Here is a 16,516-nt window from a genome sequence, read left to right on the forward strand (position 1 = left end):
TAAAATTGACATGTGTCACGATCTGGTGACTTTTTAACTTAAATTGACACGTGTCACGATCTGGTGAGTTACTAACTTTGAGAATTAAGGTTTATATAATAAGATTGTACAATTATATATAATATACTGTTTAAAAATTAAACAAAACCCGTGCGTAAGTTTATTATAAATTTCAAAAATTAGATGACTTAGGAATTCAGTCTACACTAAGTAGTAGTCACAAAAACAAGTCCAGCTATGCCTTCTACATCTCGGCCCAAATACAAGTCCAAGATTTTTGCACCAGATGCAAAATCAAAACTAAAATAAAAAACTAAATCACTATTATGAAATATAATTGTGATTAATCCATCACAAGACACATGTCATGACACTTGTTCATGTAGTATTACACTAACTCAACACTTGTCATTACCAAGTATATAAGTGTGTGACTCATGTCTTTTGTTTCTCACTATAAATAAGGAGTTGTTGTAAGAAGAGTAATATATAGAAGTTGTCTTTGATCAAAGAAAGTGTTTCCACTCTCTCTCTCGTGGCTGCTTCTCTCTCTCTCTCATTTCTTGTTCTCTTTACAAAGTATTACAAAACACATATAAGTATATTCTAGTTATAATTCACAACACGTTATCAGCACGAACGACTCTCGATCCGTTACAAGTTTAAGCATAAGCAATTTGCGATCCGTCATAAGTTTGAGATAAGATTTAAGTTATGTTAAATTTGTTTAAATTTAATTTAATTTAATTAGTTTGTATGCACATTACTATATGTATTACTTATAGAGTAAAAGATTATATATATATATATATATACTTCTTGATCATAATGGTAGACTCTGCCTCCTTGATCATTTAGATCTACATTCTTGATCATTATGGTAGGCTCTGCCTCCTTGATCATATGTTCAGATCTATATATTTTAAATCATATGGAAGGCTATGCCTCCTAAAATGATTGTTTTTATTTATGAATATATTATATAGCTTATCATTTTTTTCATAGTTTATATTTATTGCTAAAACAAGATTTTATATAATTATTTCATAAAATTTTATATTTAACAAATTGTTATACTATTTTTATAGTAATCATGTCAAACTTGGCAAAGCTTAAATTCGCCGCCCTTGATGTCTCTAGGAAAAATTATATGACATGGGGATTAGATGTAAAATTCTATCTGAAAGGGAATGGGCTTCTCAAAACCCTTGATCCGTCAGAAATGGGGTTAGAAGAAGAAAAAGCAAGAACCATGATGTTCTTGCGTCACCATCTCCACGATGGTTTAAAAAATGAATACATCACGAGAGAAAATCCTGCAGATCTCTGGATCGCGCTCAAGGATAGGTTTTATCACCAAAAGTATGTGATCTTACCAAAAGCCAAACATGAATGGCTAAACCTAAGGTTTCAGGATTACAAAAGTGTAAGTGAGTACAATTCCGCTTTGTTCGGAATCACTTCAAGGATGGCTCTCTTCGGAGTAGAAGTTTCCGATTATGATATGATCGAGAAAACATTCCAAACTTTCCATCCTTCAAATGTACTTCTGCAGCAACAATATCGAGAAAGAGGGTATACTCGATATTCTTAATTAATGCAAGTTCTCCATGTTGCTAAACAAACTAATGAGCTCGTGATGATAAATCATCAAACCCGTCCAACTGGATCAGCTCCACTTTCAGAAGTGAATGTTGCTACATCCAGCTATAATAATTGGCAAGGACGAGGATGTGGACGCGGATGCGGTCGAGGCCGTGGTCATGGTCGTGGAGGAGGTCGTGGAGAAGGTCGTGGACGAGGAAAAGGAAGAGGTTTCTCTCCTAATGACTTCAACGCAAGAAAAACCAACAAGCATCTTCAAATCAATAATGTTGGTCACGTTATAAAGAAACAAGGTGAAAGTACTTGTTACAGATGCGGCGTGAAAGGAAATTGGTATCAGACCTGTCGTATTCCAAAACATTTGGCCAATCTGTACCAAGCATCCCAAAAGGCAAAAGAAAGGGATGTTAAGACCAACCTCATCTATGATAAAGTTGGACCTTCTTTCCATGGCCTAAACGATGAACCCCATCTTAATATAGCAGATTTTCTCGTTGATAATGAAAACCGAAAATCATGCGAATAAGGCCGATATGCCATAATATGCTTTGTCATAGTTTGATATGTACTTTATGTTTATAAAATGTCTTTTTGGATAATAGTTTTATTGTAATATATAATAAGTTTTTTTTTGTAAGCCTTTTTGTTATTTCATTAATGTTTATTTTATTAATATTTTATCTCAGAAAAATGTCAAGTTTTGAGATTGAGGATGGAGATATGTGTCTAGCAGACAGTGCTACAACACACTCAATACTTAAAGAGAAAAAATATTTCTCCTCTCTCAAAATAGAAGACTCCGCTAGAAGCGTGAGCACTTTATGTGGTAATGCAAAGATTATTATAGGCTCTGGAAAAGCCAATTTTTCAATGTCAAAGGGAACAAAATTTGAAATTGATGCATTATATTGCCCTAAGTCTCATAGAAAATTGATTAGTTTCAGAGATATCCGAAGAAATGGATATCATATAGAGACTCTAAATAAGAATGGCATTATCTTTGCATAACATCTGAGGGGAAACATATATTGGAAGAATTGCCAATGTTATCCTCTGGATTGTATTGCACAAGAATAAATAATTTTGCATCTTATGTTACAGTAAACTCTAAGTTTACTAGTACATTTAAGATATGACATGAAAGACTTGGACATCCTGGTTCAGTCATGATGCGAAAAATTGTGCAAAATTCTAATGGCCATCCATTAAAGAACCAAAAGATTTTTAGATCTGATGAGTTTTCATGTGATGCATGTTCTCAAGGAAAACTCATAATTCGGCCATCGCCAACCAAAATTGGGAATGAATCACCATTTTTCTTAGAGAGAATACATGGTGATATATGTGGACCTATCCACCCTTCATGTGGGCCGTTTCGTTATTTTATGGTAATGATTGACGCATCTAGTAGATGGTCAAATGTGTGTCTATTGACAACACGAAACACGGCCTTCACAAAATTCATTGCCCAAATAATCAGGTTGAAAGTTCAATTCCCTGATTATGCCATAAAGAAAGTCAGGCTTGATAACGCTGGTGAATTCACTTCACAAGCTTTCAATGACTATTGTATGTCAATAGGAATCGATGTGGAGCATCCGGTTCCTCATGTTCATACACAAAATGGCATGGCTGAATCTTTGATTAAACGGCTACAACTCATTGCCAGACCGTTAATATTGAGAACAAAGCTCCCAATTTCTATATGGGTCATGCTATATTGCATGCTGCGGCATTGGTCCAAATACGACCAAGCGCATACAATAACTATTCCCTTTTACAATTAGCATCTGGCCAAGAGCCAAACATATCCTATCTCCGTATTTTTGGATGTGCGGTTTATGTTCCTATAGCCCCACCGCAAAGACCAAAAATGGGACCACAAAGGAGATTGGGTATATATGTCGGTTATGCATCACCGAGTATAATTCGATATCTTGAACCGCAAACTGGTGATATGTTTACGGTACGTTTTGCCGATTGCCATTTTAATGAAGATGAATTTCCAGCGTTAGGGGAAGGAATTAAACAAGTACCAAAATATATTACATGGTATACACCATCTTTGATATATCTTGATCCCCCTACAAATCAGCGTGAACTGGAAGTTCAGAAAATTGTATATTTACAAAATTTGGCAAATCAATTACCAAATGCGTTCATAGATCCAAAAAGGGTGACAAAGTCATATATCCCCGCTGCAAATGCACCATTAAGAGTTGAAATTCCTAGAGAGGAACTTGATGGAAGCAAAGCTAATGAACCTAAGGTTCAACTGAAATGGGGGAGGCCAATGGGCTCTAAAGATAAAAATCCCCGAAAGAAAAAGAAAATGGGAGATGAAGAGGTTCAAGAAGAACCAAATAAAGAGAAAAGTCCTTAGGATGATACAGAAAAATATGATGATTCTATTAATTATGCCCAAAATGGAATGTTATGGTATAGAGATGAAATTCATGATGATAATGGAATATTCTCTTTTTATGTATCTAAAGAGATTGATCATGAAAAAGACGATCCAGATCCAAGGTCCGTATCAGAATGCCAACATAGGCCTGATTGGAAGAAATGGAAAAAGGCTATGCAACTTGAGTTTCTCTCCCTCAATAAAAGAAATGTCTTTAGACCTCTTGTCACTGCATCTAAAGATGTAAAACCTGTTGGTTGCAAGTGGGTATTTGTGCGAAAAAGAAATGAGAAAGATGAAATCACATGATATAAAGCCCAACTTGTTGCACAAGGTTTTTCTCAAAGACCTGGAGTTGATTATGAAGAAACATATTCTCCAGTCATGGATGCAATTACATTCAGGTACTTAATGAGTCTAACAACTTCTAAGAATTTAGAAATGTACTTTATGGATGTAGTGACAGCATATTTATATGGATCATTGGATAATGATATATACATGAAAATCCCAGAAGGATTTAAGAATCCTGAGGCATTAGACTCTAAGTCTAATGAAATTTGTGCGATCAAATTACAACGATCACTTTACGGATTAAAACAATCCGGGTGTATGTGGTATAATCGCTTAAGCGAATACTTATTGAAGAAAGGATATGTTAATAATGAAATATGCCATGCGTCTTTATAAAGAAATCTCCATCGGGATTTGTGATCATTTCTGTATATGTTGATGATCTAAATATAATTGGAACTCAAAAGAAGATTGATGATGCAAGAACTCATATGAAAGAAGATTTCGAAATGAAAGATCTTGGAAAGACTAAATTTTGTCTTGGGCTCCAAATAGAACATTTCCAAGATGGAATATTTGTGCATCAATCAGATTATACGAAAAAGATTTTAAAGCGCTTTAATATGGACAAAGCGACTCTTTTGAGTACTCCAATGGTCTGTAGATCTCTGAATGTCAATAGTGATCCATTCAGACCTTGTGAAAATAACGAGAAAATACTTGGTCCCGAAGTACCTTATATGAGTGCTATTGGTGGACTCATGTATCTTGCAAATTGCACTAGACCAGATAGTGCATTCGCTACAAATATACTTGCAAGATACAACTCATCCCCTACCCTCAAGCATTGTAATGGGATAAAACATATTCTTTGTTATCTTCAAGGTACGATTGACTTGGGATTATTCTATCCTAGAAACTCTTCGGTTGGTCTTGTTGGTTTTGCAGATGTAGGATATTTATCAGATCCACATAAATCCCGATCCCAAACTGGATATGTTTTCACAATTGGAGGAACTGCAATCTCATGGCGCTCACAGAGACAGACTTTGGTCGCCACTTCTTCAAATCATGCAGAAATAATTTCTCTTCATGAAGCATCGAGGGAATGTGTATGGCTCAGATCAATGACTAACCATATACAAGAATCGAGTGGAATATTCATCAGCAAAGAGCCAACAACATTATTTGAAGACAATGCTGCTTGTGTCGCCCTAATCAAATAAGGTTACATCAAAAGCGACAGAATAAAGCATATACCTCCAAGATTTTTCTCCTACACTCAAGAACTTGAGCAAAAGAAAGAAGTTGATATTCAACATATCCGCTCAAGTGACAATGCAGCAGATCTATTCACAAAGGCGTTTCCGACTACCACATTCAGAAAGCATATTTACAGTATTGGAATGCGTCGTCTACGAGATTTGTGAAGAAAGATTATACATATCTTTTCGAGGGGGAGATTACGTTACTATGCTCTTTTTCCCTTGTCATGGTTTTTATATCAATGGGTTTTTCCGTGACAAAGTTTTTAATGAGGTAGTACGTAACTCGTCAATGGTGATGGATAATAAAGGAGGAGTATTATGAAATATAATTGTGATTAATCCATCACAAGACACATGTCATGACACTTGTTCATGTAGTATTACACTAACTCAACACTTGTCATTACCAAGTGTATAAGTGTGTGACTCATGTTTTTTAGTTCTCACTATAAATAAGGAGTTGTTGTAAGAAGATTAATATATAGAAGTTGTCTTTGATCAAAGAAAGTGTTTCCACTCTCTCTCGTGGCTGCTTCTCTCTTTCATTTCTTGTTCTCTTTACAAAGTATTACAAAACACATAAGTGTATTCTAGTTATAATTCACAACAATTACAATATTGGTAGAGATTTTTTTTTTTCTTCCTAGTTCGTAAAACGTTGATGCATGTTTTTTTGTTTTTTTGTTTTTTTGTTTTTTTTTCTGAAAAGTTGGAGGTTTAGAAATTTCAAAAACTCTTGTTATCTTAAATCAAACTATCTTATATTGATTATTGATAAGAGTAATATTTTAATCATCCGGACACTTTTTCTGTCTTTGTATTTTACCGCTACTTTGAATCATGTGTACATGGAAGCCTCATTGCTAAACTATCAGGATGGTTGAAACTAAAAGAACAGCTGATAAGAACATTAGTGATATATATGATTTCTTGCAGCTGAACTTGGTATTGAGATTAATGTTGAAGCAATCTTAATCTTGAACTCGCTACCTGTTAGATATGACGTCCAGCTGAAACACACACTCAAGTCTGGCATGTAAGATGTGGTGTCTTATATAGGCAAAGTCATTAGAGAGAGAATTAGCTGAACGAGAGGAGTCTGAGAAAAATTTATTTATACAAGAGAGAGGTAGACCACCTTAGAGAACTCAACAAAAAGCAGGAAAAGGTAGAAGCAGATATATATGAAATTCATGATATCAATTAACATAAAACTAAAGCAGAGTTTTCAAGTGGTGGACTACCTCGTCATCCATTCATTCATCTTTGTTTAAATTTTGACATCTTTTTTTCAGTTCTCACTCTTAAACTTGTAACTTTTTTTGGAGCTGCCCAGTGAGTTTTGCGGTTGAGATTGTTCTGGAGCTGTTTGAAGTTTGAAGGAAAGAGACTGGTGGTGATGCTTTCTTTGAGAACACTTCTCACTGGAATCCGATGCAGCCATCGTGGCAAAAAGTACAAGGGAAAGTGTGATCCTTCGATGGTGTGTGGCAAAGCTCTCTTGCATTCAACGGAACTCAGAGTGCAACCATCTCCGCTATGTTCCAACTCACTGTGGATCACAAACCTCCCATTGCATAAGTTAATAGATAACAACCTGTTTTTGTCCTTGTTGCTCCAAAAGTATACTTTCTTATCATCAAAAGGATTTATTCCCAACGGGAAATACTCGAAACCGGTCTCAATAAAAGTAGGGGTGATTTCAGATACTAGTTGCCATTCTCCGCTCGTTAGCCTCCATACACATAGCTTATCCTCTACTACACTTCCATCAACTTTGGAAACAGAGACTATGTTCATATACATGAGAGATCCTTGACAAGTTGAGAGAGATCTAATGAATCTTGGATGTTTTCCTGAATCAGGGAAAGGCGTAACACGGCATTGAATTGAACCTGTGGCGTAAAGATCCATGGTTACAACACCTTCTTCCTGGTCACTGATGCCAGCGAGCCAGTGAATGTTTTCATGCAAGCTGATGGCCGTATTATAGCGCCAAGGGAAATGTTCATGGACCGTTTTGTGACTCCACAAGCCTGTCTCAGACGAAAATATCGACAAACTATAAGGTTTAGCTGGGAAGTCGACCACAACAATTTTGTAACCCAAGAAGATGCCGTTCTTAGTTTGTGTGGCCATCCCCAAGGGCCGTGAATATTCGTTGAGATGAGCATGAGAAGGGATTCGTACGCATTCCTGTGAAATAGGATTAGCTACGTACAAGGATCGGTTCTTGGCGCAGAAATAGTTTTCACTGATCAAAATCAACCCAACGTCGTCCGTGTAAACCCATGCTTTGTACCTGCCGTTTTGAGTCTTGAACTTGTTAGTTAGGAAAGAAGAGATGTAGAAGCCTAGAGAACGTGGAAGACCCCAAGTATCACATCCGTAATGAGCCACGATTTCTCTCGTTGAACAACTAAACATGAGCGACCATGAAGAACAATGCGAGTTTTTGTGAAGAGACAAGAACAGGTCACGGAAATATGGAGACTCCACGATCGATTTCCATTGCTTGCAAACCAATTTTGAAGATTTGATCACCTTTATTGGTAATCGTGCTAGTATTATTTCCCATAGATCTTCTGTCAAGGGATTCATTTTTGTTAGGGTTAGGCTTTTTTTTTCTTTTTTTTTTTCGTATGTGCGTGTGTTCGGATTAGGGTTCTACTCTTTTATAGAAGAACGAATCAGGTTCTTGGGTCAAGATAAGTTAATTAGTTTTTAGATTGGGCTAAAACAAATATAGCCCAAGAAGTCTCTTAATTCATTCTTTTTTTTTTTTCCCTCCACGAGTCTCTTCGATAGTTATCGAAGTCGTAGATTTTGTTAGATTTGGTTTAGTTTAATGATGATGGTTGTAGAAAATATGAAATTACATGTCTCATAGGTGAAGTGAAGCAAACCTAGGTTCAGTGCCGGTGTAGAAATTGTTGTAGTTCCTGTTCAATTTTCAAAAAATAGGCTTTAATTACATAGAAAAAAAATTTGTAAATTTTTTTGGGCCTTAGAATATATTATTTTTTATACTAATTAAACATGGTCCAGTGAAAAATGCACATCTTGCACCATGCTATCGTCGGTCCTGTCTAGGTTGCATGGAAACAGAAACGAATACACAGAAACGAAATATTTTGGAAACGAGAAACAATTTTTTCTAAAATTAATAAATAGAAACGTTTTAGAAACATATGTTTATATACATACTGTAACATACATATATGTATACACATAATAAACACCAAACATAAAAACTATATCAAAAGAATATTTGAAACTTGCTGAGAGATACCATCGCCACTTATGTGAATCACTGGTATGTGAGATTTGCAAAGGAGGGGAGGAAACGATCATTTATATCTTACGTGACTGTCCAAAAATGTCTGGTCTGTGGAAGTGTCTTGTGCCAGCTAAGAAGCAACAAAGTTTTTTCTCGGCAACTTTGTTAGCATGGTTTTTTACTAATTTAGTTGCGGCGAAAAAATTCAGGGAACATAAGTTGGTCTACATTGTTCAGTGTTGCGGCTTGGTGGGATTGGAAGTGGAGGTGTGGTAATGTGTTTGGAGAAAGGGGTAAGTGTCAGGATCAAGTGAAATTTCTCAAGGATCTGGTTATGGAGATAGGGTCAGCTCACCATGCCAAGCAGAAATTATTACGGGTTCCAGAGAGGGAGGAGCGGTTAATAAGTTGGTCTTGTCCTAGGAGGGGGTGGTGGAAGATGAACACGGATGGCGCTTCGAAAGGTAATCCGGGGATGGCGGCTGCGGGTGGTGTGCTGCAGGATGAGTTAGGAGGATGGCAAGTGGGTTTCTCTTTACAAATCTGTGTTTGTTCAACTCCAATGGCAGAATTGTGGGGTGTTTACTATGGCATGTGTGTTTCATGGGATAGAAGAGTTGCACATTTGGAATTGGAGGTTCATAGTGAGATGGTGGTAGGTTTTTTACGGACAGGAGATTAGGGAGACTCATCTATTGTCGTTCCTGGTGCAGTTGTGCCATGACTTCAAATCAAGAGACTGGATAGTCCGTATTTCGCATGTGCATAGGGAGCCTAATCGGCTTGTTAACGGTTTTGTAAAGTATATATGAATGGATGATTCTTATTGAGTATTACGATTAGTATTTATACAGGGTATACTCGTGCTAGAGTAAATGTACAGCAATAAATACAATATAGTAGTTAACATAACTGGAGATACGTATCTTATATTCCTAGGAGGTAATTGATCTAATGGAGATACTGATTGATCTAATCATGAATATGATTGATCTTCTATACGCCTCCTCAAGATGGAGGGTCTTGGGGAGACTCCAATCTTGAAAGTCAAGTCCTTGAATGCAGTAGGAGAGAGAGGTTTGGTAAGTAAGTCCGCCAATTGATCACGAGTAAAAACATGAACAACACGCAAAGCTCGATCTTGAACCATAGTCCGAATGAAATGGTAATCAATTGCAATATGCTTCATCCTAAAATGGAAAACAAGGTTAGCACACAAATAAGTAGCTCCCATGTTATCAAAATAGACCGTTGGCATTGATGGTAATGAGAGACCAAGCTCCGTAAGGAGTGAACAGATCACCGGAGTTCTGAAGCCGTATTAGCCACTGACCGATATTCAGCCTCCGTTGATGACCGTAAACCCCCTTTCTGCTTCTTGGAGGACCAGGAGACAGGATTATGACCAAGATAAGTCACATATGCATTAGTAGAGACGTAATCATCGACATCGCCTGCCCAATCCGCATCAGAATAAGCGTGTAAAGACAGAGGATTATGCCGTTTTAACAAAATACCATGAGTAGCCATGCCCTTGAGGTACCGAAGAACACGATTCGCAGATTGCCAATGTTGATCCGTTGGTGAATGCATGTACTGAGACAATCTATTGACTACATAAGAAATATCTGGTCTTGTAAAGGTTAGATATTAAAAACTGCCCACAATATTTCGATATTCACTTGGATTCGCAAGCTTGTTGCCCGATTTTCGTGACAACTTCGGAATAGTGGCCATCGGAGTAAGAGCTGGTTTTGCAAGTAACATGTTTGTTCGAGCCAGTAAATCAAGTATGTACTTATGTTGATTAAGATGAAGACCAATAGGATTGCGAGTAGCTTCAACCCAGAAAGTAATGCAAATTTTCATGGTTCTTGACGGAGAACCTTGTAGCCAGTCCATCAAGCGTCGCATTGAGAAGAGTCTGATCGTTTCCTGTAACTAAGATATCATCGACATAAACCAACATATAGACAATAGCAGGACCAACTCTCAGGATAAATAACGAGGTGACAACAACCGAGTTAACAAATCCAGTAGCAACAAGATAATTCCGGAGTTCCATATACCAGGCGCGTGGAGCTTGCTTCAGACCGTATATAACTTTACGTAACCTGCACACGTGATGTGGTCGATCAGCATCAACAAATCCCGGAGGCTGAGACATGTATACCTCCTCTGTAAGAGTTCCTTGAAGAAAGGCATTGTTGACGTCAAGTTGAAGGATTGGCCAATCGAGATCAACGATAACGCCAAGAACGATGCAAATGGTTGTGGTCTTGATTACCGGACTGAAGGTTTCCGCATAATCCAAGCCTTGTTGTTAATTGTAACCAAAGGAGATAGAGGTGGTACCAGATCACATGTATGCATTCAAATTTGAGCATTGATTTCAGCAGTCACCGCTGGACGCCACCGTTCATCTTGGAGATCTTGGTGAGCAGTACGCGGTTGATAGTCGTGTGAGGAAGCAACCATGGCAGAGAGAACATACCGTGGGTTTGGTTTAACAATTCCCTGTTTGGCTCGAGTTTGCATTGGATGGTTGTTTTCAAGATGTGCAGGAGTGGGTGGAGAGTGAATAGAGGCTGTGGAATTGGAGGATGGCGAGGTCTGGGGTTGATTTGAAGCAAGAGAATTGTGGCGAGCGGAGGACGATGAAGAATGATTGGTATTGGTGGTCGGAGTTTCGGGTTGGGAAGGAGACGAAGACGATGGAGAGGAGTTAATGGGCGTTGATCGACTCGTATTTGGTAATGGGCTTTGTGGCTAAGAGTGATGCTGGACCATGGGTTGCGGCCCATTTTCTGAAGGAGCAGTGGGCTCAGTAAGAAAAGAGGAGGAAGAAGATGAAGTCGAGTTTCGAGAACTTACCTGAGAGGAGGAAGAACCAGAAGTGGATGACGGCAGAAAGTGAAGGTCCAAGCACGGGGGAGATATCATAGGCGCATAAGGCAAAACCGAAGTTGATAATGGAGTTATGAGTGGCGAAGAGGAAGTAGAAGTCGAATCAGACGTCATCGAGACCACCGGTGGAGGAGAGGCACAGGGGAACCGAGATTCATCAAAAACTACATGTTGTGAGACATATAAACGATTTGATGGTAGGTGAAGACAGTAATACACACTTTGGGATAGTGAGTAGCCGAGAAAAACACAGGATAAAGATCGATTGTCCAACTTGTGAGAAGCATACGGACGTAACCATGGGTAACATTGGCAGCCAAAAAGTCGCAGCTTCTCATAATGTGGTCGAGTTCCAAAAATCTTCTCAAATGGCGATGACATAGCAAGGACTGGTGTAGGAAGACGATTAATCAAGTACACTGCTGTAGCAAAAGCATATGGCCAAAAGCTTTCAGGAACCGAGGCTTGAGACAGTAGGGTGAGACCAGTTTCCACAATATGTCTTTGTTTCCTTTCTGATAGACCATTATGTTCACGAGTGTGGGGAGGAGTTATAAGGTGAGAAATGACATGAGCAGCCAAAAAAGGACGAAGTGCGATAAACTCACAACCATTGTTTGAATAAAGTGTGCCAATGCGGGTTTGAAAATTATTTTCGACAAGGGTTTTAAAAGCTATGAAAGTGTTTCTGACCTGGGATTTGAGTTGAAGAGAATATAGCCAGGTGTATCTGGTAAAGTGATCCACAAGAACAAGATAATATTTGTAGTTATCATGAGAAGTGATTGGAGAGGTCCAAACTTCAGTAAATATGTATTCGAGTGGTTTAGTTGAAACGATGGTAGAGTGAGTAAAGGGAATCTTATGAGATTTATTCAATAAGCAGTCAGAACATGGCTGTGAAAAAGACATTGAAGAAGAAAGAGGAAGAGAAAATTGAGACACAACTTTGTTCAAAACAGAGGATGACGGATGTCCCAACCGTGAGTGCTAGGAGGAAAGAGGAGCTTCAGAGGTAGTAAACACAGACATTGCAGTGGCTTGTGAAGCAGGGACCGGTCACTCATATAACTCATTCTTGGTTTTGCCTTGGAGCAATAGGACCACCGTGTTGAGATCCTTCACCTGAAAAAGGGCAGGAAACAGGTGCACAGAGACTTGAACATATAAAAATAAGATTACAGAGACGATAGGCAGAAATAAGATTTTTCAGTATGTGAGGAATATATAAAACTTTATGAATCTCTAAAGCACGATGAGAAGATGGAAGGGAAGTGGAACCCGTATGAGTTACCGGAAGAGTAGACCCATCAACAATCATAACATCATCACCACCGTTGTAAGCTTGATGGGAGGAGAGGTTGTGAAGATCCGACGTGATGTGATGCGTTGCACCACTATCTAGAATCAAATTACTTGCCGTGTAAGGAGCACCTACGGCCATGTTTGCACGAGGTTGCCATGGGGTGTTGGAAGTGTGAGAAGAAATAGCCTGAAAGGTGGACAGCTGAGGACAGCGGAGCAAACTAAGCTTTCTCTTTTTCCTTAGGTTTTCATTTCTGTGAGTCTTGTCTGTTTTGTGTTGTGGAGCTTGTGTCGCAAGATGTCGGTGGGTATGCAATACCACAGCGTATTTGTATTTAGGTTCAGTTTCTATTACTAAAACAGGGGAGTAGACTACAGGGAGTGTCTACTCCCTCTGTTCTACAAAAAAAAATATTATTTGAAAGAACACAAATTCAAAACATAAATACTAAATAGTTAAATAAAAACACTAATAATATTATATATTTGTATGTATCATGAATATATATTTCTAAATTATTTATTTATTAATTTTCTAAACTAGAAAAAGTTTCCAGTGTATTTCTAAAAAGGAAACAGAGTTTCCATTGTGTTTTTAAACAAAGATTTAGAGAAATCGTGTTTCCGTGTCTTGTTTCCGTGTTTCCAGAAGTTTCCGTTTTGGAAACAGAAGACAGACATTAAAAAGAAACCGTTGGAGAGCTTCCAAATAGATCAACCTAACAACAGAATTTGAGCGTAAGAGTTAAGCGCCTTGACAAATATCAAAAAACAAGGTTTCGTTTACGATATTAGGAAAAACCCTTTGAGAGGCAAACTCTCTCACCTCTCTCCTAAAACAGAAAACCCTAGCCGCCTAAGTAGATCTGAGGGGGTTGAATTCTCCGTTTGCCGTACGGCGACGTGATTGTTCTTCTCCCTCCGCCAAGCAGTTTAGTTCCTATGGTCTTCACGTAAAGCGGCCAAGATAGATCCATCGGAGTTTCAGGAGTGAGCAGGATTTGTTTTGCCATCAGCGGTGGTGGGTTCTCCCTCATTGGACATAGTCGTGGATCCGGATCTGGCGGAGGAGAAGCTCCGTAGTCGAGACCTGATTTGAAGACGCGGGAGAGTAGCATCGGAGTTTCTCGTGGTTCACTCGTCAAGAAGGACTGTGTGGCTATGGCGGAAGTCGTTGAAGGAGAGGTGATGGTAGCGTTGTTCGTCTTGTCGGTTAATGGTAGGTTTTCTTGATCTTAGATGGTTGTTGCGGGTTATGGTTGCAGAGGGTTGAAGTGAGCCGTCGGCCTCTGTAACTGCTGTGATTTGTGTCTATCGGACCGGTTTGAACAGATCCTGCTCATGGGAGTTCGGAGGCGCCAGATCTGAGAGAAAGGGGATAGATCCTATGTTTTCAGATTGCTAAGTTAGGATCTGTCAACGCAGAGCCGGGCTGTCGGAGAGTTGGGCATTCCAGGAGGTTGTAGTGGGTTGGTGGCTCGTCGGAGAGGGACCTTTGACGGAAACCGGAATCTTCTGTCTTTGGTTTCTGATCCTTCGATGTCGCCGCAAAACTGTGAACCTTGATTCCACCGGAACTAGTGCTCTGACTCTTTGCCTCCCGATCACATCTTTAGATTTTGAGCTTCATAGTTTCAGCAGGTTCTGAGCTTTTTTCACTTTTCCGGCATGTTTTCCGTTCTCCTCGTTTTGTAACTGGATCTTCGATGTATTGTTTCTTGGCTAGTCCACTATGGGATGAATAAAAAATTTATTTTTTTTAAAAAAAGAAAAAAATATCAAAAAACAAACCCGCAATAGCTCCAGATGACCAGATGAGAAGTTACCTCAATTATCTTCTTCATATTAGTTGAGAAGTGTTTTTGGTAAATTATGCTAATGTGTAGTGTTCACAATAATTTCACAAACTAATTGGTCCCCACTGACTATATAGACCCTTTTCCTTATTCTTTTGGGAATCTCCCATTAGCTAACCATATATGTATAAAACAATGATAAGAAAAATATTCATAATCACTAGATTATCTCACTCAATTAAAGAAACAAAGAATCAAACACCCAAAACACAAAAATATATAATCCCATATATAATAAAACGGATTTACACAACCTTTTTTTTTTTATCAACCATTGGGCCATAACTGGCCGGCCCATTAGCCAAATTCCTACATTCGTAGGAGCCGAGGCTTGATCCCGAGTGTAATGGTGCCTTCTACAAATGGACTTACCTCCTGCCACTACACAACCTTCTTTTGTAGACTATCTAATTTTTATAAGTTGGTTACAAAATGTGTTATAGATTAAATATAGGTTGATTACAAAAAAAAAATTATAGATTAATTGGTCAATCTGTAGACTATGTGAATACAGTTAAGGAAAAAATCATCTTAAAGAGAATATTCCAATGATTTATATAATTTCAAAAATAAAATCTTTAGTATTCCATGTATTGTTACAAAATATATACTGTTAGACATAAAAATATACTGTTAGGCGTAAAAAGAAATAAATTCTTGGCAATTTATCACACTTAATCGTGATTTCCGAAATATTATTGTGCTGTTGAAAATAAAATCTTACCTAAGCACGAGTCATATCATAAAACTTTCACCAAACATGTTCAAAAATTAAAATAAAAATAAACAACAAAAAACATAATCATTTTTCATAAATGAAATTACAAAATTAACAATATAAAACTTACAAAATATGTGTTTTTTTCAAGCCATCATATTTAACATATGATTTTATTGCAAGATGTTTTATCTAAAACAAACTTTTAAAAACAATCATATAAATTATATTTTATTTTAAAATTATAATATAAATAAAAATAATTTCAACCCGTGTTATAGTACGGTCTTAATCTAGTAATATATGAATACAAAAACCAACGATTGCAATATGTTACCAATTATTCAACGAAAGATATAATAATTTAGTGCATCAGAAAGAAGATGAGAAAGCCTAGCTATACCTGTAACTTTGGAGATCGAGTATGTTTTGTTTGATAAAGCCAAAACCAACGATTTTGTCAAAAAGCGTTGACTAAAATATATGACTTTGACAAAGATGATTTTATAGAAGGTGAGATAAGCGTTGAATAAACGAAAGAAGATTATGCAATATTTTTTTAGAAAGTTTAAAAGAATTTATGAGAGATCTTACAAGATAAGAAAAAACAAATCAGCAAAATTTTAAAAAATTTTCTAAATAATATCTTAGAATCCTTTATTCTATACTTTCTATGATTTTATTTAAAGTCATTAAAATTCTGTTTAAATTCCAAACCAATACCCCTAATACAACTTTATCTCAATAACATATTTGGTTAGAACATTATTAAAAGTATTCTTATTTTTTCGTAAATACATAGTCTTTTTTTTTTTTTGACAACATACATAGTCAAACTAACACTTTATTATATATATATATATACACATTTAATTG

The 16,516-nt window shown here is 37.4% G+C and overlaps 2 protein-coding genes and 1 pseudogene across 3 annotated transcripts; 2 read left to right on the plus strand and 1 right to left on the minus strand.

The window, feature by feature from the left end:
• The first annotated feature begins 1,093 nt into the window (after positions 1–1,093).
• On the plus strand, positions 1,094–1,594 carry LOC147945546 (uncharacterized). The gene has a single exon (XM_087509294.1). The coding sequence runs from the start codon at positions 1,094–1,096 to the stop codon at positions 1,592–1,594; it is 501 nt and encodes a 166-aa protein (XP_087365420.1).
• Positions 1,595–1,597: 3 nt separating this feature from the next.
• LOC147945547 (uncharacterized) lies at positions 1,598–2,131 on the plus strand. Its single transcript, XM_087509295.1, has one exon. It carries the CDS (start codon positions 1,598–1,600, stop codon positions 2,129–2,131), a length of 534 nt encoding a protein of 177 aa, XP_087365421.1.
• A 4,511-nt stretch (positions 2,132–6,642) lies between these two features.
• LOC104783655 (putative F-box protein At3g28280 pseudogene) lies at positions 6,643–8,216 on the minus strand (annotated as a pseudogene). Its single transcript, XR_015596122.1, has one exon. The product of XR_015596122.1 is annotated as a putative F-box protein At3g28280 pseudogene (transcript).
• Positions 8,217–16,516: the final 8,300 nt, after the last annotated feature.

Source organism: Camelina sativa, chromosome 4, assembly GCF_030686135.1.
Source record: "Camelina sativa cultivar CO46 ecotype springtype chromosome 4, ASM3068613v1".
NCBI classification, from domain to species: domain Eukaryota; kingdom Viridiplantae; phylum Streptophyta; class Magnoliopsida; order Brassicales; family Brassicaceae; genus Camelina; species Camelina sativa.